Below are 24,101 nucleotides of genomic sequence, written 5' to 3'. Positions count from 1 at the left end.
CTGATTCATCAAGCCGCAACTAAACACATAACGAGGTGTACAAATCATAGTATACAATTCAGTAGGTAAAGTATGAAACCTCTAAGAGATAAATATCGTATTGAAACACAATAACTGAGTTTTATCAGAAAAATCCAGATATCATGATATCAGCGTCAGTCAGTGTGAGTGAGTGGGTGTCTTGATGTGAGATCATTTATTGAGCATTGATTAGATATTTGCAGTATTCCTGGATATCAAAAGGCGTAAAACGTATTACAATTAACACGGGGCAAATTCAGCAGATAGAGAATCGCTTGCCAAATGGCAGTCTCATCACTTGTTCGACCTTTGTGCCTTTGTTTAGGCACATTGGGATTGGTAAGAGACTAATTATACTGCATTTGATAATCTATGCTAAAACAATTAGCGCTATCGAACTTATGAAAAAAATTAAACGTCACGAACTATCAAGTGACATGAAAAAAATACATTCGTAAAAGTGCTTCGCATTATTGTACTGATATATTTCATCAATTTTGAAACAATTGTTATATTAAACTCTTTGCATGTGTAAAAACTTATGACTTAGGTACAAGGATTGATACTTTGTGCACTAACTCTATTGGGTGTTCTGGTACATCTTTGTGTAATCACAGTGGATCCCGACGAAACATTCACCACTTTTGTACCGCTCGTAGTAGGACTATACTTTCAAGGTAATTCTACACTTGCTGATTAAAAATCATTGGCACTTCCATGAAATAGTATAATAAAGTATAAAAAGTATAATAACACCAAGTTTTCTCTTTACAGGGGCAGAATGTCAGGTCTACAACACTACGGTACTTTCAGACGATTACTTTTTAAACCTCGTTACACCAGAATGGCTGTTTATTTGGATGGCAGTTTACGTTGGAGTTTCTGGACTCTGGATCATCTTTAGTACACTGATAATGAGCGGTATGCACTGAGTCATTAATTTTTTACGAAATTGCAACATATGTACATTTGTGTACTTTACTAACTGAATCATTGTCACTCTTTAGCTTAGAATATGAGTTTATAATTTTGCGTAGGATTTGTGTACAGAAAAAAAATTCTGCATTACTTCCTTCCATGTTGGATTATACTTACACTTGGAAATTGTACGATGGATCTCGTATTAGCTGTTTACTTTGGATTTGATTTCACCGATCTTATTGTAAGTAGTGTTGTGCATGCTTTTTCAAACGACATTTAACATCGTTTTAAGGCTCAGTATTCACACTCAATGTACTATTTCAAAATTTTTTATAGACCAATGCTTCCGAAATCTATGGAACATCGCTGTTGCCTGTTGTTCCTTTTGCCATGATGATTTTAAGCTTGAAAGGTGGCGCTTTATGGGTAATCAATTTTGTCGGCAGTATATTTGCTACAGTTGCACTGCACAACTTTGTGAAACACAAAGATGATCGTAAGCCACTGTTTTTGGAACGAGCTGGATTTCTTGACCAAAATCCAATCGATGGTTTTGCAGCAATTGAAGTGCCTAGGTAATTCCGATTTTTCTCAACTCTTATGATTCTTAAAATATACAACATTTAATCTATTAATTTGAATATGAATAATGAAAAAAAATATGCAAAACGATTAATGGGAATTCAAGTGAACAGCCTAGGCAACTATGGTTGATATGCTTTCTTTTGTAAAACGATCGAATTATGCTCTCGTTTATTTAGGCCAACGTCGCTTTTGCTCAACACCAACTCGAAGAAAAAAAACATCTCAACAATTTCAACGCTCCATAGTTATTATATAAATCATCAAGACACTAGAAGCGAATTGCAATCTCCAATTTCGAATATTCCACCATTGGATACGTGGAGAAAGCCGACTCTGGGGGATATTCCAGATCCTGATTACAGTCCAACATCGACGGTAACTGGTTTGAAAAATGAAACGGATTCTCAATCTTCCCGGCGACAGCAGAGTCTATATAATCCAACTTTACCTTTAAGGCCAAGTTTGAAGAAGAGTCAACAGAGCTATGAAAGGAAGGAGGATATTAGTCTATAGAATCATAGGAAGGACACGTTGTATTCAACGATTACTGGACATCTCTATGTTATCACATCAAACGAATATCAACTGAAAAGTAGTAACAGGTATCGGAGCACAGTTGTATTTTCCTTTACTTGTGAGGTGCGGTATGATTTGTGGTTTTAAGTCGCGATCATAGAAATTTCCCTACGAAATTAATCTCTTTACATCTATCAGTCAAGAGGAACAATTTCAATTCTTATAATCTGTAGCACACAGATAATTCATATTCTTCGACAAAGTGAAATTATTTCTTTTAAGTACCATTTCTATTTGAAAAATTGAAATGAATATAAAACGAAGTCAACGGATTGTGTCATTGATTCAGCGTGGAGATTTCCATATATATTTCAATAGTGAAATCCTCAACTGTAGTTAGTTTCGTTGCACATATTATTAAGAAAGTGTCTTCTGCATGTGTGGCAATGAGTTCCCGTTCCTGAACTGTATATACTATGTGTATTTATATTCTTTAATTTTAATAGACAATTGAAAAGTTATTGAAATTATGCGATACGACTTGTGTCGCATAATTTCACCAGTGAAAAAATTCATATCATAGTTTACTATTCCATAATATTGAAGAGGTGTTATAGAGAGAGCAAAAATCGTCTAATTTTATTTTTTTTCTAGAATATTATTAGATGCTGTATAATTCACGCACACTGTAATTACACACCGTAATATACGCTTAATATACTAATTGACCATACGTAAAAATATGGCTAAACGCCATCTCTAACAACAACGTTAATTAATACAAGTGACTCGCCGATCTTCCGAGCCCTTTCGCTCTCCGGCCTCCAGGACCGAATCGCACCCTAGAATCAATAGTATTAAGTATTCTTTAACTTCAATGAAAGCAGCAAGTTACTGCAGTCTGTGTTCAAATTAAAGGAATCGAAATCAAGAATTCTGGACTCAACGTCCTTGATACGGTTCGCCAGAAACGACGTACTTCTTTGGCATATGATTAACGACGGATTTATACCGCTTTATGATCTTTGTGAAGCCATTTTCCTGCGGTATATGTCTTTTGTACGTGATCCTGTGTCCCACGGTGTACGGCGAATTGGAAAATCCTTTAACTTTATGATCGGGGTATCTCTTCTGCTGTTTCAAATACGTAGGCAGTCTCTGAGGTGGTTGGACAACTTGAATACCTCCAGACCCGAAACGCCCACGAGCAGAATAAACGGGTATAGAACTGTAGGGATGGTAGGAATTCGGCCGCCTCTGATAAGAATCGTGATACGTTTTTTGCGGGCCTGATCCAAGAGATCGGCCTGTCGAAGAGGCCAACGGGTACTTCCTGTATCTTCCGTAACTCGAAGGCCTTCGGCCGACGGTCGGATTCTTTTTCTGCGTCTGTTTGTGGCCGTAAATCGGTTTGCGATTGGTCCCGTAATTCAAATAATTCGATCGTAGATACCCGCCGCGATACGGATGCCGTTTTCTTTCCTGTTCCAGGTTCCCTTTGTGGGTTTGCGGCGCGGCATAATCATCAACGTACTTCGTTGGCTTCCAGAGTCCAGGATTTGAGTCCGTCGAGTAGTCTTCGCCTCCGCCGGGAACCCCGAAGCTGTTCGTCCTGACATCCTCCAGACGTTCTTCCCTGACGTCATGCTTCACGTACTTCTCCTCGATCATTTCTCGTTTCGGATGGAAATCGTTGTGGTCTTTCGGCCGATAAGTTCGACCCGCTCGGACATCCTCGTCATCGGCGTCATCGAAGGAGGGTGGGTTATACCCCATGCTTTCCGCCATGGGGTTGTAGTACTGCTCGTTCTCCTTGGACCCCTCGTTACCGATATCCGGCAATCCGCTGTTGAACCTGCTCAACAGGCTGTCGCGATATCTCTCGTAGAGCGAGCCGTCATTCGGGATCTTCGTATCCTCAGCATCGCCTCCGTTATATCCGCTGTTTACTTTCTGCGGAAGTATTTGTATACCTGCGCCCTTCGAGTCGTGGATACCAAAATCGTTGTATATATCCGGCCTCGAAGAGGCGGAATCCGTTGCTGAAGACGCGGCTGACGATGAAGCCGAATTGTACTTCTTAGGACGCAAATACGATATGTCCTTATAAGCTCGGGATTTTGGGGTCGTGATATCGATTGCGGATACGTCCGGGTGCGTCGTCACCATGTCAACGTTACTGCTGGCCTCGTTTATGCTCTCTCCAGAGTCCATTGCCTCCCATTCACCTGTTTCCGATAGAAAACTTTTCACTATGAGTAAAGGGTTCGAATGTTTTTCTTTTTTTAACTTTTCTAAAACTTATGTAACACTTCTTCAATCCACGAATGGACTTATTGTGATAAAATTCTTTCTGTCTGATATTCACAAATGTCAGTCTATCAAGTACTCTTCTAAAAATATGCAGTAGTATCCAAGGGTTAATCACTTATGAATTTAACTTAGACACGATTTCAAGATTACAAAGGTTTTAAAGATTTCAGGGATCTCAAAAGATTTTGAAAGATTACAAAAAATTTCAGAGGCTTTCGAATGATGTCAGATGATTTCAAAATATTACAAGAGATTTTAGATGAGTTCAAATGATTTCAAAAGATTACAAATGTTTTCAGACGTTTCAGAAGATGTCAAAAGTTTCCAAGGATTTCAAAGGATTTCACAAGATTTCAAGAGACGATCCAGAAGGATTTCTAAGAATTCCAAAATATTGCAAGTGATTACAAACGATTTCTAAGGATTTCGGAGGATTCTAAGAAATTTCAGTAAATTTCATAAGATTTCAAGCGATTTCATAAGAATCGCAGAAATGTGTACACCAGATTTCAGGAGTGATTAACACCTCGAGTAATATGTAAGGATATTTGCATTTGAACGTTTTGAACCTCGACGAGACTCACCGCACTCGACGGCACAAGGATACATCATTTCCTTCTCTCCCTGATAGTAGAGCGGATGTAGATGATGCTGTAAATGAAAGCTTGAAATTCACAATTGCACGGTCCATCGTGTACTTAGTAATTATGTTACTTAGTAGATGAGCTTTGCTATATGTCGTATACACATGCGCAGGTGCAGGATTTAATTGTAATAATTTGTACGCGGTATCAACCGGTTACACCGTAGCGCATATATATGTTATTAATCATGCATCATGGATGTAAATTGGAAAGAGATTTCTCCAGCTGACGTAGTATGACGATTACTTTATTCGGAATCTAGTCCAATTTGAAGAATGATCCGAATAATTAGCTTGAGACTAGGTAAAGAACGATTGTGATACTTCCTCGATTAGTTGCAGCATTCTAGGCACGTCCGTACCTTCACACTTTCTCGGCGAATTTAAAAAATAAAAGCAAACATAGTCAGAAATAACGGACCTCTTGTTACATTATATGCAATAACATTCGAATCGAGACTTTCAATGATTACAAACTAGTCTATAATATCAAAGTATGTACATTAGGGTAATCCTTAATCGGTTTTTTTTTTCAATTTTTGGGCTCACAGGGAATTAAACTCTTGCAAATTTATCAAAAATAATCCCTGAAAATTTTAGCTCTCTATAGCAACTCTAAGATAGTCAACTTTGTAATCGATGTATCTTGTGGAAGTAAAATGAAAAAATTATTTTTGCCTGAATTTAAAAGGACACAAGCCACGGGGGCATAAAAATTCAAAAACAACCTTATCAAAAACCACCCTAACTTACATACATGCACTATCAGCCGATGGAATGTTTTTCGCACGATATTTCGCCAAGAAATGTAACGCAGATTGAAAAATACAACTTACTCCGTATCCAACGCCCGCAGTCACTTCGCTTTTCGGGTAAGAATATTTCTTCATCATTTTATCCATCAGCGAGTTCGGACGAGGCAGTGTTTTTCTGCAAATCGTATAAAACCTTATACATTATAAGAATTTACCTTGTGCAGCACTGCAACGTTTAAATATCGTGAAAGTACTCTAACGTATAACGCGATCGTTTTGTCGCACAAGAAATTAAGTCCTGTCACGATTTTCTCACGGTATAAGTACAGGTGTAAACAGTAACTAATGCAGCGGTATGAGCGAAATTTTGTTTTTTTTTTCATTTGGTTTCTGCACGCGAAACTTTATACTTTTTTCAGCATAGTAAAACGATTAATCTGCAATTATATAAGATGAAGTTTGAGGTTTTTTTTTTTTTTTTTGTTGTTATTCAATTTAGTTACTCATCACCTGCAATCAATGATATGGTTGTTACAGGAAAAGAATTCGAAATTTTTTAGTAAAATTAGTTAATTATTAGCAAGATCTCAATTTGATCGTTGGCCTGAAGAGATCTCTTCGGATCGAACGATGATAGGAAAATGAACAAACGTACCGTGACTTTGCAAATAAGTATAAATAATCAAGCGTGAACGATATTTTACGTGTTTGTAAAAACGAAAAGAATAAACAATGAGAAGAAGCAGAGGCGCAGCACTAAGTCGTGTCACATTATTCTCTCACCGTATACAGGAATTAACATAACGGGTAACTGGCACTAGGGGGCCACATATATCTATACACAATTATACACGGACTCATGTACCATACAAACACCATGTCAAAGTAGATTTTAATCGTGACATTACACTGCTACTATACTTCTTCGTGTCTATTTTTTGCCCTGAATTTCACCAGAATCGTGCTAACAATGGATCATAGGTGTATATTAGCCATATGCACATATTATTAAGATAAGAAGATACGAGGAATACGTCCGTGTGAGTGTTAGTGCATATATTATGTGCGATATACCTAAGAAATATCCTGTTAATATTTTATTCAACAAGATTTATATTCTTAGCTTCCAAGGGATTACGTTAAAGTTATAAAATAAAATCGCACGAAAAGTCGTGCGTGCGGATCATAATTTTGTATGTATACTGTTTGAATCTAACATCACATATTTGTATTGCTTTCAGATAACATTTATTATTGGTACTCATAATCTTATTACTGTGATGTTCTGTATTTATAACTAAGGTTACAAGTGTATCCTATACAGGTACGTATCACTTACGTGAAATCCTGCTTCTTTTGGTCAGCTGTGAATCCGTGACTAATTAAATTAATCACCAATAACGAAACCCACTGCAAACTCTGGAACAGTAACGAGTGATCGACTTCTTTAGGGTTTACAATAATTAATCAGCTGAACGATAAGCACTCTACGTCTCTTGTGAAATACTTTTAACAATTTACAACGCCACGAAGAAACAAAATAATTCAAAACGGGTCGATGAGTCAAAGAATAATACTGTTTCAACTCCAGAGTGAATTTCATTTCAGAGAGAGAAACATTTTTATACAAAATAACTGATTGTAAATAGATAATCGAAATACTTGAAGATCATATCTCGAATCGTTTATATATTGCACAGAATATTCTCAAATAATTTACACTGTGGATGAAGCTTAAATGTACTCTGTGCAAGATTCTGAGTTATCTGATAATATTTACGCAAGTGATCACATAATAAATAGTAATGTTAACAGTAAATCAAATGAATCTCGGTATAAGTACAGTGACTTTGAGCAATAAGTTCCGTTCAAATTAACAGCAATTTTATTACAATACAATAATTTACGTGTTAGATAATGTTTTCTACGTATTCTCACGATCGTTCTGAGCGGACTGTCAAAGTTTGATATTTTTATCCAGCTGTATGTATAGTGACTATAACTATATTTGCAACCTACGCATGAGGATCAGGTCGTAATACTTCGCTTTATATTTTGATTCTACGACATAGACTGGCGATAATTTTCCTTATGACTAACGATTTTCTTTGTGCATTCACGTTACAACGACTGCCCATAATCCCAGCCCCTCGATATAATATCCAGCACTAATCTTAGTCAATTTTTATACACTCGACGGGTTTCGTCTCACACGCACAGATAATTGTACAAATTGATATAATTTTTCCACACTCTCTAGGTTTTTTAAAACTTGGAGATTGTGCATGATATGAATATTATATACATATGTATATAGTGATAATAAACTGTTGAATTGACAATAAAAGAGATAATTTAAGAAACCAAAAATAAAATATCAAAAAACATCTATAATAAGTTTAATAATTTTCGTACCGCGACTTGGAATCGCATTTTGCCTTAGCAAAACTGCAGATATACGAATATTATAGGTACACGTAAGTTTTTTTCGTCTTCGGAGCAGGATCCCGCTGTTTCGCCGAGGCGGGCGCGTATGAAAATGAGCTGCGACCCGAGGAGACGCGGTCTTTTGTTTATCTTCTTTACGGTTGTTACACGCTCCACTTAGTTTACGTCAAAGCTAGACGCGATGAGATCCACCTCCCGTTTCTCCAATCTCGCGGGTATAACGTGTCTGAATGGGTATAATGACTGCAAGATTAAATCCCCCGCGGCATGGCACCGCGACGCACGTCTGCCGATGAACCGCGAGCTTCTCACTCGAAAGAAAGTTATTCTAGTCTGGTCGGAATTTAGTTACGAAGAAACACCTGAAATTACAATTTTTAGATACCGATATAGATTTCCTTTTTCTAATCTTTGGGAAGGAGGGAGAGGGGCAATAAGGGAGAGGGGGGAGGTCATTCGTAGTTCACGCGTAGGATTGATTCGACCATATTTTGCAACAGTTTCGGCCGCCATCTTGAATTTATGACTTAAATCGGAAAATATCTTTATTTTCTAATTATAGACAGAAATTTGTCACGAGCAAAGTTCTAGAGAATTAAATTTCCTATGAATTTCGTTGTAACTATTTTGTATTGAAATGTTGTAAATGGGCTAGTTATTTGAATAAAACAATATTCTTCCAAAAATTCAAAATGGCGACCGAAGATACTCTGGAAAATGTGGTAAGAAATTCTAAATTAGACCACCGATGACCCCCCTCTCTGACCTCTAATGATTACAAACAAAAATAATGGTATTGAAAAATTATATAATTTCTAATGTACATTCCGAATGGTCTGTTCATAGATCTACGGATTTTTAGTTTATCGAGTCTCGGTTGTAATTCGCTTCGCCACGTTCTGCACCTGCAACTATGCATTCATCTGTAGGACGCCGTTTCCTCAACTTGATGTTTCGGCGGATTCACGCGGCCGCGTAACAACCGTTTGACTATTGCAATACTACGCTCACTTTACTCGACTAACTGCAAATTTCGGCAATCATAATGATAACGCCTGCTGAGCCGTAAAATTGGATTTGATTCAACACAACTTACAAAGCGTCATTTGTTATACCGACCTGCAATTAGATTATAGATGCAACTTCAAGTCCTGAAGCGAAATTGTACGATTCAGTTGAAACAAATAAGATTATTTATATCTGCCGCCATGCACGAAGTAAAGCTCTTGTTTTCTACGACTGCCGGAGTAACTAAATTTCACTTTTTTTCAACAGTAATTGTATGTAGGATGGGTAATATTGATATAGCCACCAAACGTATTCCCGTAAATTATTATTGAATCTTAAAATATAATTAATTCATCATTTTCAAAATTGCTTGTTATAATCATAATTTTATAAAATTAATGTCACCAAATCAGGTACATTTTAATCGAATCTTAACAATGAATGAACTATACATACAATACTTATTCCAAGTGGAAACAAATAGAGATAAGAAATTATTTATGTCAATTAATCAGCAGTTATACTTTCGAACGTGCGGTATGCATTTGCTCATATATTTGAATTTCTATTATTAGTTTCTCAACGGGGCTGTGAATAATGCACACTTCGCTGCTAATAGAAAAATAAATAAAAATAATTGTGAAAGCGAGTAAAATCAAATTCCCTTTCGACAACGAATCGATGGTTTGTTGATTTTCGCCAGGCGGCTACACTGGAATTTCAAACCAGTAATGCGGAAAATTATTGTAAGGCACGGTCATGACTAACAACCGCTGTTAATTTGCTTCGCTGTGCATTGCAGGCTTCCATTTCACGATAGACAATGTTTTCAACCATTCTAACGGCAAATTTTTTCCAGTACATGCCACTGTGAAAAATGTTGTTTAGATAAGATGCATCGATTTTGTCTTTTCATAATCATTCTTCAGTCAACGGTGCGGATCACGTGTGTGGTGAACAATTTCAAACCTCCACCAGTTCCGGTTCGAAAATGGCGATCCACTCATCGTCAGACCCGTTGAAAAAATCAATGAGCTCCACGATCCTCTTCCTTTCTCCTTTACTCCGTACGCAAATAAACTGAAAATAATGCATTGTACGTCATAATAAACTCCAACTAGTTTTTTTCCTTTTCATTATTCATCGTTCTGAAACAACAGGGTCAAATGACGATCGTTACAAGCAGAATTACAGTTCACAAATCAACGAACTACAGAGACAATCTTGAAAAAAAAAAATTACGTAACCTCAAGAAATTTCTTTACAGCAGAAGAAATGATCGATTTCAATAATAATTATCTGTAGTAATGTGTTTGAAAATTGGATAGGCTCGTTGATATAATCAATCGCGAAATTGAAATTGAGTGCGTGCGCCATGGAAGTGAAGTTGGTAACATTGACGATAGATGGCAGGGCAACATCTATGGTAAATATATTGATCAAGTTAGACTTTATTAATGCAGGTAATCTTAGCGTTGAACGAATTGACGTGTCATCCGTTGATACTTATAAAAAATATCAATTTCGGTGTTAAAAAAAGTTGAAATAATTAGGCGATATTACAACTACGTAATAGGTTGGCTTATGACGTCATTCGTGAGTTACACCAGCGTCATCGGACAGTCTATTGTGGAAAATTTACCAGATCAAGGTAACTTGCAATAAAATAAATAAAATCTCGTCCGCGATTCGTACAGAACTTAGAGGACAGTTCGTTCGAAGACAGGCGAATACCGTGGGAAAAAGGCTCCGTTTATCGAAGAACCATTTTGTCAGCCTCGGCCGAACTCCCCTCTTAACCCCCGTTGCTTTTCGGGCCGACTTTAGCGATCGCGTAAAACTGCTCATCAATATAGCATGTAAACAGACTGCTGGTCATAAACAATCCTATGGCGTTCAAGTGATCGATAACAGGAACTCGATCATCATTCCAACCATTTTCTCTCCCAAGTCTGCACCTTCGCTTGCTTGCGTCCTCGTCGGATTCAATAAATTCAGTGATACCTATTTAATTCTTTCCGTCGCCCGTCTTTCTGCACTTTGATTGTTACACAGTTTCCGTCTCATCTTGTCCTTATACCCGTTAACCGCGAGTTATCTACCAAATCGGCCTGCTGCACACGCTTAAATAGGTTGGTTCAAATAACAATCATCAACCCATACAATCGAACTATTTATCTACTCGTTTCATTTTCACGAAATACTCCGAATACAAGCCTGTTTCACTCTTAAACGTTTTTACATTAGTATATACAGCGTTACATTGGGCATTGACTCATTATCTCGACCCTTTAATAACTGGAATAGAACATAATAACAATAATAATAATAATAATAATAATAATGATAATTTATATTGTCAACGAGCAGGGCTGGTAGCAAATCACTTTTCGTTACTTTAATCACTTCTACTATTTCCGATTTGAATCGTATCTTCAAATTTCTCATAGACTGGTTTGACTTATCTGTTTTTTCGCATTTTTTTTATCACTGCAAAGCACGATCTCAGGCTTTGCTCACTTTATACACCGTTCAATTTCTCGCTGAGATTAATTACACTGCGTCGTGTATCCAAGAGTTTTGTTGTCATTTTGTTTGAAAAAAGATTTTTGCAAATTTACAAAAAATATCCTTGTGAGCTTTCTCATCCTCATTTCATACTTTGCGCGCTACGCGTTATGAGTGATGTTAATAACTGGCAGAGAAAAGTCTGCGAAAAATTGCTGTGCCAGTAATAATATGTTCTGTATCGTCGAATGGCGGGACTGTGAATAAAATCCATCCAATTTTCCCTCGTCATATTACAAGAAATAGTAGAAAACCAACTTGGTCAAATTAATACTGAAACATGCAATTTTACTGATATTCCATGCATCATGTCCTTACAACATTGTTTCATGCAACGACTTACGAATAAAGTGATAACAAATATCAAAAATAATAGATAATAGAGACATAGTGATTTAATCTTGTAAATTTTTTCTAATAAGTCACCTGCTACCAGCCCTGTTTCAACTAATTGTTCTTCATTGCATTTTTCTTTTTTGTTTTTTTTCTGCACGTAACAGTGTATGTGAGACATGTAGATTATTTTGTTGTCAATTTTTTTTCTTTTCTATTTCTTAACTTTCAGTTAAATTTCAAGCGTCACAACGGAAACCGTATTAAGGATGTCGATGCAGCAGTTTTGCCTCCGATGGAACAATCATCAGCCAAATTTCATATCAGTTTTCTCAAACCTATTGAACAACGAGACATTGGTCGACGTAACTTTGGCAGCTGAAGGCAGGCATCTTCAAGCGCACAAAGTTGTACTGTCGGCCTGCAGTACATACTTCCAATCATTGTTCACCGTCAATCCGTGTCAGCATCCGATCGTGATATTAAAAGACGTCAAGTTTTCTGATCTAAAAATAATGGTCGATTTTATGTACTACGGAGAAGTCAACGTGTCCCAAGATCAACTGCCCTCCATCATTAAGGTAAATATTAGTACAGGGCTGGTAGCAGGTCACATTTATCATACAATGCTGCACTTCATTTTATTTCATTTTTTCTACTTTTTGTTTTCCGACGAGTTATATATACTGTGTAATTTTTGCTATGTAATTTTTCAGGGAGATTAACGAGATTATGTTACTCGTTCCAAAGGCCTTATATTATCTTTTTACTCCAAAGAAGTAATAAAATCTTACGCCTAACTTCTTGTTTTGATTTTGTTTGAATTTTTTTTAACTGTTTCTACTTTGTTCTAATTTTTGCAATACCTACGACTTTAGTTGATATAAATACTTTGCAGGTAAAAGGCTATTGGGTAATATTGCAATGTAGAAAGATTTTTGCAAGTTTTTTCACCCAAAGTAAAAAAATCCAAAATAAGGATTACGTAGATTTCGAAAAGCATAACTGTGGTGAAGATTAAGTTTAAACAATTGACTTAATTAATTTTGGTCATTATCAAACTATACTTGTCATAAAAAACAAAGTAGGATCGAATGTATAATATTACGACCAGATTTTACAATTGCTGTGAGAATTTTTTCGTCCCAGCCAGCCAGTAAATTGACAGAAAGCCTTTCATTGATTCTTACAGACTGCTGAAAGTCTTAAGATTAAGGGTCTTGCTGAAATGCACACAGCCTCTGTAACCAAGTGGCCAAGTGGAAGCAGTGAGCCCGGTGGTGGTGATCGAGGTGAATCTTGTTCTCCCAGTCCATCTCCATTGTCGCCATCGTTGCGACGAAAACGTCTAAGAAAAACATCTACTGGTTCAACTTCTGGTTCAGGTGAAAAGTCGGAGGAAATTAATGAAATAACATTGGTAGCCACCAATGTTATCAAACCTGAGCCGTCAATGATGTCTCAAGAAACTGCTGACCACTTACGACGACCCTTAAACACTAGCACGGAATCACAAGGAAGTATCGACGAAGACCAAATATCAATTGTAAGTTAAAAAATATTGCCTTATAGTCGTCAGAACTACACTGACTCTTACTATGATATTTAAAATACAGGCTTTCCACTAAAGTCCCTTCAGATTAAACACAAAGGTTTTTTTACTATTCAGTATTGAATGAAACACGCCGAGTCAATCCAACATTAGTCCGAGAATAAAATGGTCAATTCAAGAATGGAAATTGTTCAACACTTTCGACAATTGATCCAGAAGTCTTTGTTCACTTTTTGTTTCAAGCAAAGAATTAATGGAAGGCCTGTAGTTAAATAGAAAACTGTAGTGTGTGCAGATAGTAAAGTGCAGAAACATTTTACGTGACAAATATTCAAATAATTCTCATGGGTGTTTCTGTATCTATATAAAACCATTTTATTGTCAACAGTTGATATATTCGCGTTTACTGATTACGATAGATGATTATTATTTTATTCCAATTGTCGCATCGTCTCTGTGAGACACGAAATTCAATGTCGGATATTTACTGCAGATGAGCAATATGGAAAGCAGTACTGCTAATACACCAGCGCAGAGTGAAGCATCGATCCAAGATATAAGTCAACAATCCGGGGCTAATGCTGCACAGAGTTCAGCTGTATCCCAGCCGCCAGCCCATCAAGGTAAGATACATTGAAATTTTTTTTTTCTTCTTCTATTAATCGTTGTCTGAATAATAAACAGTCTTTTCAATATTCAAAAAATAACATCACCGCATTCGATAGTTTTATTTTCATACAATGATAACTCATACGAAGTCCCAAGCTACTAGAAATCCATCTAACAAAAAATTATGCATATATGTAAGATATTTTTGCCCACTTAAGTTATGCCTTGACCCTTGCGACATTCGATTTTGTTTTAAGTTCTTCAAATTATGTGGTACTGATCAAATTTCACGAACATAATTCTCATTGATTCTTCGTGACGAAAAAAAAAAAATTTCTTTCATTTTCTTTATTCTTATTACTGATGACTACCCGAAATTCTCATAAGTTGCAATTTTCCCTTCAGGCCCCTTGCGATAGAATTTCTAAACACTCAAATATATCTATTCTAACATTTGTGCCCGTGGGAAGGTAGTTATTCGTTTAATTCAAATTTGGTGAAGATAAGGCGACGAAAATCTGAAGATATTCATTCAAGAAGCCATTTTGACCGGTACTGTTCATGAAAAATTGATAACAAATTATAATATCACGAGGGTTACAGCCTAACTGAACTAAGCGTGAATAGCCTTTTCAATTTAAACTGATATAATAGTTATAATAGTTCTGTGCAAAAATATCAGCGTTAGTCGAAAATGGTTCTACATTTTCAAAGAACAGATGAACACAAAAAATTTTCTCTGGTAAAATCATATAAACAAAAAGTGAAAAAACAAATCAGTAGTAAATACACCATAGGGGTTCCCTGAAGTGAGTCCCTCAGCCACTCCAGGTGACTTAGTGCATCACACTCAACATTACAAGTTTTCTCTGCGTTAGCTTGAGGGTCTGATTTCATGGATTCCTCGCAGTTCATTTTTATTAATGTACGGTTCTTACTTCTGCATCAATATTTGTTAATTTTTACATGCCTATTACTACTACTATTACTATTATTGTTGTCGTCGTTGTTGTTGTTGTTGTTGTTATTAGTAGTAGTAGGAAAAAGTTTTACATTGGCATTGTAAAAACAATGTTTACCTTTGCATCATCTCATGTAATAAGCATCTAAATTGGGGATGTGAAAATAGTTGGTTTTTTTATTTTCGCCTTCTAAATCATTACCAGTCCATCTAAGTTCCACTCCCATCGTAAATTTGGTAGAAGAACCATGTATGTTCTCCTTATTCAAGTAGGTATTATTAGGGTGTTTAAAAAAAAAAAATGATTTAAGATTTTCCACCATGACACCCCCTAAAAAGTTTATTTTGGTTAAATAAAAGGCTTTGGCAAAAGATGAGTATCCTATATTATGTAGAAGAACACGCTTAGTTGATTTATCACTTTGATACATTTTCCTTGAATTTATGATGTATTGTAAATAACATTTTTGTTTTTATTGCTTACATCAATTATATAATATCAATTTACGTAACTAAGAAAACCAACACTTGTAATATCAATTCAATCTCAATAAATAGTTACAATTTAATATGAACTTTTAATTTAGGAGAATGAGATTCCTGGTTGATATATCGTTGTGTTACGGATTGTGATCTTTGGGTTGAATGTAATATAATAAACATTGCGAAATAAATAGTAATTGAAATCCTACAACGTGTTACTTCACAAATTCAAAAAAATGTGAAAGAAAATGAACATATTAAAGAACGCTCATCTTTTCACAGAATCTTTCTCTCAAGCTGAACAAACTTTTTAGGCGGTGCCGCGGTGGAAAAACCAAGTTATTTTTTCCTGAATCACCTTATTGTATCACATTTAATAAGGGAACATGTAACCAGCAACTAGCCACATATTTTGGATAATTACTATAAGACTCGTAAGTCGGCACCTGCTAAATACATAAGTGCGTTACATCGAAAGAATTCTTAGTGTTTCATAACTTTGTTCATCCTCTGAACAAAATCTTAAATTTATGGCTAATGGTAGCATAAATATTTTTTATTCAGTCTCGTTGACTCATGGAAGGTCCTCTGTAGTATCCTATTAAACTTACCTCCTCCAGCCACAAACGGTACCCCTTTTCCTCGTGCCCATGGCGAATGATTTCATAATAGCGAAATGCTGTGATTGTCATAATTTTTCATTTCCTTTCCTTAAAATCGTTTATTATTTTCATTCGATACATTATATTGAATTCATTGCACTTCATTAGTACGTACAGTTGTTATGCTCTTCAAAGACTCATTGACATTACGTTACTATTCATTTACATTTTTCATATTATCATAAAATTCAGAAAATCTTGGAAAATTCATTAGGGAGTGTGGATTAACAATGAGTGGATAATTGTTCGCGACATACTGGGATCGATGATATTTAGGTTACTTTTGAAATCATAAAATCCAGTTTACAAACCGATGAGAAATTGTGATTTAATATATTTAATTTAAATTTAACATTAGCGTCGCGTTTTAATGCCTGCAACTCTCAATGATTTATTTATAAATGTATATATCTTCTATAGCAGAGCTGGATAATAACGAAAGGTTCCTACAAATCTTTTCCAGTTGTATTCAAATTTATTATTACTCAAGCAATATTTCTCTCGTGGTAGGTATATCTTGATTGCATGTTACCATTTTATTATGCTATATAGATATTAGATATATATTATATATATGCTGGCACAGATGCGTTCAAGTATGTTGCACATTGGATCAACAGACGTTTGACATGATAATAGATCGATGATAGATCCAAACTTGAAATTATATTTAAAAGTATATGTGTGTATATATATACGCACACATGTATATATGTATATATCCATATATATATATACACACACTTATAAATAAAAATAATTTTCATTCACAAAATCATCATGGCACGCAGATACATAGCACACAGAATTTTTTTTTCTCTTTTTATCACATTTACGATTGGTATGTGTACAGCCTCCCTTGTCACTATGTGCGTATGTGTGCTCTGTCTTGGCCTTAATTTGAAAGAAACAAAAACATTAAAATTGTTTTTGCCAACATTTTGTGCTTGAAAATGTATCTGTGCCATGCCATAATTTTTCTACTTACAATTACTTTAATTGCGGTCATTTTTGTTTTATGAATTATTGAACGGCGGACGTGGTATAAACGTTGGAGTATATGAGATAAAAAATTGCTGAAACAGGTTTGAATACTGATTCCATCTTCCTTTTTTTTCTAGCATATTTTTAAACTGATTTTAATAAATAAAGTGAATTATAATGCTTATTCCTTGTATCTCATCTACTTGTATTTAATTCAGTCACTGGATAACCATTTCAATTCTTATCATAGTCAGACAATCACATATTTCAACGAAAAGCATGTCCAGCCTTTGAAAATGATTGAAAAAAAAAAAATGAAAGTTATTCATAATTTTTATTAAATTCGCAACGATTATTATCCTGACCAAAAAAAAAAATTGGTCTGTCCCGCAGGATTGCAATGGACAATAATGGAGCACACGTATCCACGTTTCGCTCTGTCCTCATGTCAAACGAATCTGTCGATCCAAGCACCATCAGCTTTTACGACACCTGAAATAACAACGCCGCCACCGGTCAGTGGTCAGTACTCAACTACAAACACGACCGCATCTAGCTGCGCCCTGACCAACTATTCAAACTCTTCTCATTCAACGGTTCAACACTCCTCAGGCGGAACAACGCCACCGGCGCCGTGTACAACAAACTGCCAAAGTCCCTGCGCTAGCCCACAAACCGCAAACAAGCGAAAAAGATCTACAAATCCACAAGCTGATGAAAATTTTATTAGAGCTCTCGACGCCGTACGGTACGGAGGTATAGGTTTTTGCAAGGCGGCACGTATGTTTGGTGTTAACAATCGAACTCTTTGGCTCGAGTATAAGAAGCGAGGATACCCCAACAATCGTCCCAGTGTGAAATCCAGAGTTAAACAAGAAGCTAACGCTTCGCCGCCGCCTCCGACTCAGCTGAGTCAGCCCATCAATTCGCAAAGTCCTTCGCCTATGGGCCCACCGTCTACGCCGCATAGTACTCTGAATGCTCATACCACGCATACAATGCACATGGCGCATACGCCGCACACCATGCTCAGTGGTTATTTAGACAACAGGCATAGCGATTTTGCCCTTCAGAGTACAGCAATGCCTATCAATTTACACGGTGTCAATTACAATTCCATGTGAACTGAACTGCATTCGGACAGAAACCAGTATCGTTATTAAACTTTGACAAACCATACTTTTCATTTAGTTAAAAAGAAAAACAAGTATACCTGCTTGTGATAATGTCTCTGTACGAAATTGTGGGGGTATTTTTTTTTTTTTTTTTTTTTTTTTTTTTTCTCCCCACAACGAGGGTTCAAACTATACGAAAATTGTTATTACTTATTATTAACACAATGACAAAGAAATAACTTTCTCCAATCGTTTTAAAATTCGCACAACTTTGTATTTTCATTTTAGTCTTTGGATAGTACGTTTTTTACGTCTATTTCCGAACCGTTTGATTTTTTTTTTTTTTTTTTTTAATTCTGTCATTATAATACATCTATATTTTTTACCCTTAAAATAATTTTTAATTTCTTTTCCATAATAAAGTTATAAAATATATACTTTTTCTTTGTGCAATCCAAATTTTATCAATTTTTTTCCTCAGATTTCAATTAATTCTAGTGCGGAAGAAAAAAAGAAATATAGATTTTTATCTTTTTTGTCATACCATTGACGCGATGAAAATAATCCAAATTAAAGTACGATCCAGATAATTGAACGGCTCTTAATGAAAAAAAAAATTCTTTTCTTACTAAAAATGTACACTTTTTCAGGTGCTTTGCTTTATATCAGTTAGAATATAATAATTATACATATACAGGATCATTTATTAGTTGGTGAGCACAAGTGCTACTAACGCATCTGATTATACCTGAAGTCCTTGCAGACAACACCTTCTCGATCCAAGTGTCAGATGTTCAACAACCGATAAATAATCCTATAGAATAAAGATTGCATGAGGAGATACGTATTTGACGACATGATCACCAGCAGAGAGTTGAAATAATACCTTTTTGTTATCAGCTATCGGCTACTAAAAAGTATTTCTGTTTCGCTTCATATTTCACCCAGTATAAAAATTAAAAGCATATTACATATTACATTTTATGTATCCTGTGGGAATCTGCTGCTGTTGTGAACGATGTCTCATCGTCTTGAATTGCGTATTTATATAAGTGTTGTTGGTACCTAACTAAGCAAGCGTGTATACCTTTTTGTAAACATCTTACAGACGTCTGATTTCTTATTAATCAAGCAATGGCTAATGTCACCGATTACAATAATGGTTATTACCTTCCTATCATTGTTGACATATATATATAGAATTTTATATATATTTTATATATATATATATATATAAAATATATATAAATATATATATATATAGAATATATATTTATATGTATACACATTTTTTTCTCTAATTTTTCTTCCTTTTATACAATTCAGAGTTATTGTAAAATTACTATTGTACTTATGTGCTTAGTTGTATCGTTAGATTTTGGCAAAGCTTACAGAAATAGTATCTATTATGTATGCGCACAATCAGAGGTATTTTGGTCGCTATATTTTTATCAAACAAATGACACGGTCAGCAGCATTCATTTTTATAATTAACACATTATAAACCATACGCAGGCGAACAGCTTTACTTTTTCATTGTAACTCTTCCCCATTTTTACTTCACATGAGCATCGTTAGTAAACATTTGATGAATATCTGAAAAGGAACATGGTCTCTCTTGTTGAGTTTACCTGGGGAAAGACTGCGAAAAATTGATTTGCCTGAATTAGAAGATTCTTACTGGGTGTGAAATCGAATTCGTTGTGTCCGTAAGTTTGGTCATTCTTGATTATCAAACACATTGTATTTTTTATTACGAGCACTCTGATTTAGAAATTTCATCATATTTTGTGGGCATAAACTATGTACTGACTCTGACAACTCAATTACTGGAATTAGCTAATGTCTTCAGATGGAGCAATATGGAAACAAAAGTACCAAGTTGCAACTGTGCTCTACAATTCATGTATTGACTTTCCTAATTAACATCATAAGATAAACGAATAAACATTCCATTTGATCATGCAGTTAAATTATTAATACGCCTCATTTTACAGTACAATAAATCTATCTAACATTAAGAAGATATGATCAATTAACAATATAGCTTCCAAATTATCGCTGAATATCTGTCCTTGACAAATAGTGTTTGAGAAAGAAAAAAAAAAAGAAAATAAAGCCAACCATGCGAGAAAATGTGTATATTCTCTAGACGCTATTTATTGAATTGTGTAAATAGTTTTGAAAGTCGTAACAAGTTTCAATAATACACTTTAGGGCGTCTTTGTACGTATATTATATTAGCTACATGTAGTATAAATTTTAATTGTTCAATAATGATTATCCATGTTCACTAATTATTCATATTAAAAAAAAAAACAAAAAAAAAAAAAACTTTGTTATTCAGAGTAGCATAGGAATAGATCTGGTAACTTAGTTGTTAGAATTTTTGTGCAAATGTGAGAAAAATTTATGGCAGGATTTTGCTTTTCATATTTAGAGCAATAAAAATAAACATAATTATTTACTTCTATGAATCCATCGGTTTGATCTACCTTCGCTATACCTTTGTTCTATACTTCGCAGTATATACCATATTTTCTTATATATACAGAAATGAAATATCGTTTTCTTATGGCAAAGATTTGGTTTGTTGCTAGTTTGAATATGGAAAAAACAAGTTGAAACATAATCGATAGTATCTAATAGCCTGCTTCGGACTTAACATAAGAAATCATTTTTTTTACATAAGAATTCTAATGACAAACACTTGGCCTTATAAGACACTTTTCATCTTAAAATTGATACCATCATGCTAAATTCAAATTATCCATTGTTTAAAATACTAAATGGTATGATTCGATTCAATGTAACTGTCCTCTATTTTATTCTTCAACGCATTGTACATAAATTATATGCACTTTAATAATCATCCATAAATCATACATAACGCTTGATATAACATCACAGAATAACTCTACGATTCATAACTTGCCATACAAACCTATAGACATGGAGCTTTACTGAAAGATGGTTCTGCTCTGCATACCCCCATCCCTTTCCATCCATAATCACACTGTCAACGTGAAATGAATAATGCGCATCCATATCATATTATTTTTTCATCACCCGATTACAGATAGCTAAATGGTGAATAGGTAGACGACTCATACTTTATTTCTACTGCAAATTTCAGCTGTCCAATGCAAACAGACAGGAACAAAACGTGGTCGACTACTAATGCGTCAACCCCGTGTAAAAAAAGAATCAGAACCAGGCCATCCGTCGCCAGATAGCGAACCAGGCTCTCCTCATATTGTTGCCTCTCCATCGAGCTCCTACACTCCTACGTCTTCTCATCCATCTACTCCGATTCTAAACCTTCCGCAATCTTCTCAAGCGTGGGAGGACACTCAGAGAACACCTTCGCCTCACATTACAGTAGTTAACCAACAGAATTTATTGACGACCAACACCCCGACAAACCTTCTAACCGTCCCGCAACCTTCCTACTTAGTCAAACAGCATTCCCATCCACTGTTACCGAGTCAACAACAGAGTGTGTCTGGCGGTCATTTGATACATAGACAACATTCGAACCCTGAATATCCTGGAAGATCGACAAGTCCTAGTATCATAATAGAACACGCACCATTCATAAAGACAGAAGACAGTAGTCACGGAGAAGGAAGAGACATCAGAGAGCCTGGAAGCAGTATCGGTGGATTAAGAGTAAGGACCGCTGAGTTGAGGCGAAGTTCTTCTTCCCCGCAGGTTGGTATTGATTAATAAAGTCTTGGAAAGGGGATGTACGTAGCTTGAGTTTGTTGTTTGGAGGTGATCGCACCCTGAGCAGAATAGGATTTAAAATAATTTAACGCATCACGTGTAGAATTCTGAACGGTGAAACGATTTTTACACCGTTAGAGTTCTCATATCAATCTTTATTGCACGTGATATTTCTCCTCTAAGATGTTTTATTTCGGTTTTAATATGTTGATTCATTTTTTGAGCAATTACGCCGCAGTCTGAAAATGAGGTAAAAATTCAGAATACTCAAGCTGCGTTGAATACCTGAAACTATTTTAATATTGAATTTAGCTTGATACATTACTTACCACGATCGACAACAATGTCAGGGGTACGTTTGAAGGTGGCATGTCATCTAGATTTCGTATGACCGAAAGGAGTGGTCTTTAAAATCATTTGACCAAAAGTTCAATAAATTATTGAACGGTATGACATACCCGGATGATAACTGTTGATAAATTAAAGAAAAAATGTAAAAACATAGCTTTCTCCAACAGACTGGAGTCAGAGGTGAATCGCGACTGTCTCGAGAAGGATCAAGTGATCAACGACTTGGTCATTGTCCGGTACAGCGACCTGGACCAGCTTTGGGTTGCAATCATTGTTGGAACACGATAGACGCGCATGGTAGGATACTGAGGAGGAAGACTAAATATCATTGTCCCGAATGCCAAACTAATCTCTGCATTGTACCCTGCTTCCAAGAATTCCACGAACGACAAAGAGAAGTCTCTACATTAAGACCTCTGCCAAAAACTAGTTCTATATAATTTTGTTGTTCATCTTAATCTGTATTTTTTGATAATCACAGTTTGTTTTACAATGATTAAATTTCAGTTGGAATTCAGCGGGTACAAAGGTGAGCGTGTACAATTTAATCATATGTGAGAAGTTACCGAATGTTACTGTATAATTCGTTTAAGTATTAGTAACTGTATCAAGGAAATTAACGACGAGGCAAGGATACTACTACTTGGATACGTACCAAGCAATTTTCATTTGCATCGCAGTAAAGTTTTACTTTCATTACCGTTGTAGGTAATGATAGTGATGTATTAGGTTTTCGGCTGGTTTCCCAATTTTTTACAAGTAGTAAAGAAATGAGTATGTCACGGAAGTTTGTCAGCAAACCAACAATGCTCAATGGAAATCAAGATTTTAATCAAATCGACGTCCCATTACTCAAAATCAAATTTACCCCTTGTGTTACTTGCGAATTAAAAGTTCTAATTACGTTTTCTAATACCTCTCAAATGACACGCTTATGTTCTAAAGGTACTAGAAAGACAACGAACATCATTCACGGTATCGATAATCTTAAAAATCTAGGTGGCTATGTGAATAATAATGATAGCTGTATCTCCTCAGCATGCGATAGAATATCTTTAAATTTCACGTATGATCTTGTGGGTTTTTGAGAACATCCTAATATTTTTAGGACTTTTAGGACTAGGTTATGACTATATTTATGGAAAAAAATTGGTTTGACGGTGGTGACAAATAGCAGCTTCAGTTACGAGGCATTACAAATTCATTATTTGTAGTGTGAACACGAACCATTTGTAAATATCAATGAACTTGTAGATATCCAGCTGGTAATAACCATTAATATGTTACTGTATTAATAATAAATGTAGTGCAAGAATAAGCTACTCATATCCAAAGCCACAAAGTTTAGTATTTAATTGAAAAAAGACTCCTAGACCTGTTCAAGTCACGGATATGAGGAGTTTTATTTTGTTGAATACATCTTGGGTGTATAATTCTTAAGACTTGGTATAGCTAATTTTTTTAACATGAAAAATCTTATGTATTAAATAATTTTATACTCAATCAGTGTATCAGTTGCATTAATTATTACATTTTTCTTCCAT

At 35.4% G+C, this 24,101-nt stretch overlaps 3 protein-coding genes across 9 annotated transcripts; 2 read left to right on the top strand and 1 right to left on the bottom strand.

The window, feature by feature from the left end:
- Positions 1–160: 160 nt before the first annotated feature.
- Positions 161–2,735, top strand: LOC124404761. Of its 2 annotated transcripts, XM_046879133.1 has the most exons (7): positions 162–360; positions 572–698; positions 796–942; positions 1,059–1,183; positions 1,279–1,517; positions 1,704–1,902; positions 1,983–2,735. In XM_046879133.1, exons 1-7 carry the CDS (start codon positions 304–306, stop codon positions 2,013–2,015), a joined length of 927 nt encoding a protein of 308 aa, XP_046735089.1. In that variant the 5' UTR covers positions 162–303; the 3' UTR covers positions 2,016–2,735. The 2 variants fall into 2 exon arrangements, with proteins under 2 accessions (XP_046735088.1, XP_046735089.1); XM_046879132.1 differs by having other exon boundaries at positions 161–360; positions 1,704–2,735.
- A 48-nt stretch (positions 2,736–2,783) lies between these two features.
- Positions 2,784–11,322, bottom strand: LOC124404754. 3 transcript variants are annotated; one of them, XM_046879112.1, is made up of 6 exons: positions 11,230–11,322; positions 10,180–10,290; positions 7,094–7,173; positions 5,836–5,929; positions 4,941–5,007; positions 2,784–4,271 (listed from the first exon to the last, which is right to left on the bottom strand). In XM_046879112.1, the coding sequence occupies exons 1-6, from the start codon at positions 11,275–11,277 to the stop codon at positions 2,986–2,988; spliced, it is 1,686 nt and encodes a 561-aa protein (XP_046735068.1). In that variant the 5' UTR covers positions 11,278–11,322; the 3' UTR covers positions 2,784–2,985. The 3 variants fall into 3 exon arrangements, with proteins under 3 accessions (XP_046735068.1, XP_046735066.1, XP_046735069.1); XM_046879110.1 differs by lacking the exon at positions 11,230–11,322 and adding an exon at positions 10,945–11,058; XM_046879113.1 differs by lacking the exons at positions 10,180–10,290; positions 11,230–11,322 and adding an exon at positions 8,170–8,450.
- LOC124404755 (longitudinals lacking protein, isoforms H/M/V) lies at positions 10,660–24,002 on the top strand. Of its 4 annotated transcripts, none has more exons than XM_046879114.1 (6): positions 10,660–10,861; positions 12,344–12,692; positions 13,304–13,657; positions 14,157–14,286; positions 21,614–22,191; positions 22,725–24,002. In XM_046879114.1, the coding sequence occupies exons 2-6, from the start codon at positions 12,381–12,383 to the stop codon at positions 22,995–22,997; spliced, it is 1,647 nt and encodes a 548-aa protein (XP_046735070.1). In that variant the 5' UTR covers positions 10,660–10,861; positions 12,344–12,380; the 3' UTR covers positions 22,998–24,002. The 4 variants fall into 4 exon arrangements, with proteins under 4 accessions (XP_046735070.1, XP_046735073.1, XP_046735072.1 ...); XM_046879115.1 differs by lacking the exon at positions 10,660–10,861 and adding an exon at positions 11,202–11,342; XM_046879117.1 differs by lacking the exons at positions 21,614–22,191; positions 22,725–24,002 and adding an exon at positions 17,975–18,839 and having other exon boundaries at positions 10,661–10,861.
- Positions 24,003–24,101: the final 99 nt, after the last annotated feature.

This window comes from Diprion similis, chromosome 3 (assembly GCF_021155765.1).
Source record: "Diprion similis isolate iyDipSimi1 chromosome 3, iyDipSimi1.1, whole genome shotgun sequence".
Classification (NCBI taxonomy): Eukaryota; Metazoa; Arthropoda; class Insecta; order Hymenoptera; family Diprionidae; genus Diprion; species Diprion similis.
The sequence above is the reverse complement of the archived record's forward strand: the minus strand, read 5'-3'. Positions and strand labels throughout refer to the sequence as shown.

What these genes read in the sequence shown, in the direction of transcription:
- LOC124404754 (XM_046879110.1), bottom strand. Translation starts at nt 11,058, where the DNA reads ATGAGCAGTTTTACGCGATCGCTAAAGTCGGCCCGAAAAGCAACGGGG. An exon ending in CAAAAGAAGCAGGATTTCAC is followed by an intron (nt 5,930 to 7,093) that starts GTAAGTGATACG and finishes TACGATTTGCAG; the next exon opens with AAAAACACTGCCTCGTCCGA. An exon ending in TCCTTGTGCCGTCGAGTGCG is followed by an intron (nt 4,272 to 4,940) that starts GTGAGTCTCGTC and finishes TATCGGAAACAG; the next exon opens with GTGAATGGGAGGCAATGGAC.
- LOC124404755 (XM_046879114.1), top strand. Translation starts at nt 12,381, where the DNA reads ATGTCGATGCAGCAGTTTTGCCTCCGATGGAACAATCATCAGCCAAAT. An exon ending in ACGAAGACCAAATATCAATT is followed by an intron (nt 13,658 to 14,156) that starts GTAAGTTAAAAA and finishes TATTTACTGCAG; the next exon opens with ATGAGCAATATGGAAAGCAG. An exon ending in CCAGCCGCCAGCCCATCAAG is followed by an intron (nt 14,287 to 21,613) that starts GTAAGATACATT and finishes TGCAAATTTCAG; the next exon opens with CTGTCCAATGCAAACAGACA.
- LOC124404761 (XM_046879132.1), top strand. Translation starts at nt 304, where the DNA reads ATGGCAGTCTCATCACTTGTTCGACCTTTGTGCCTTTGTTTAGGCACA. An exon ending in GTTTAGGCACATTGGGATTG is followed by an intron (nt 361 to 571) that starts GTAAGAGACTAA and finishes CTTATGACTTAG; the next exon opens with GTACAAGGATTGATACTTTG. An exon ending in TAGTACACTGATAATGAGCG is followed by an intron (nt 943 to 1,058) that starts GTATGCACTGAG and finishes AATTTTGCGTAG; the next exon opens with GATTTGTGTACAGAAAAAAA.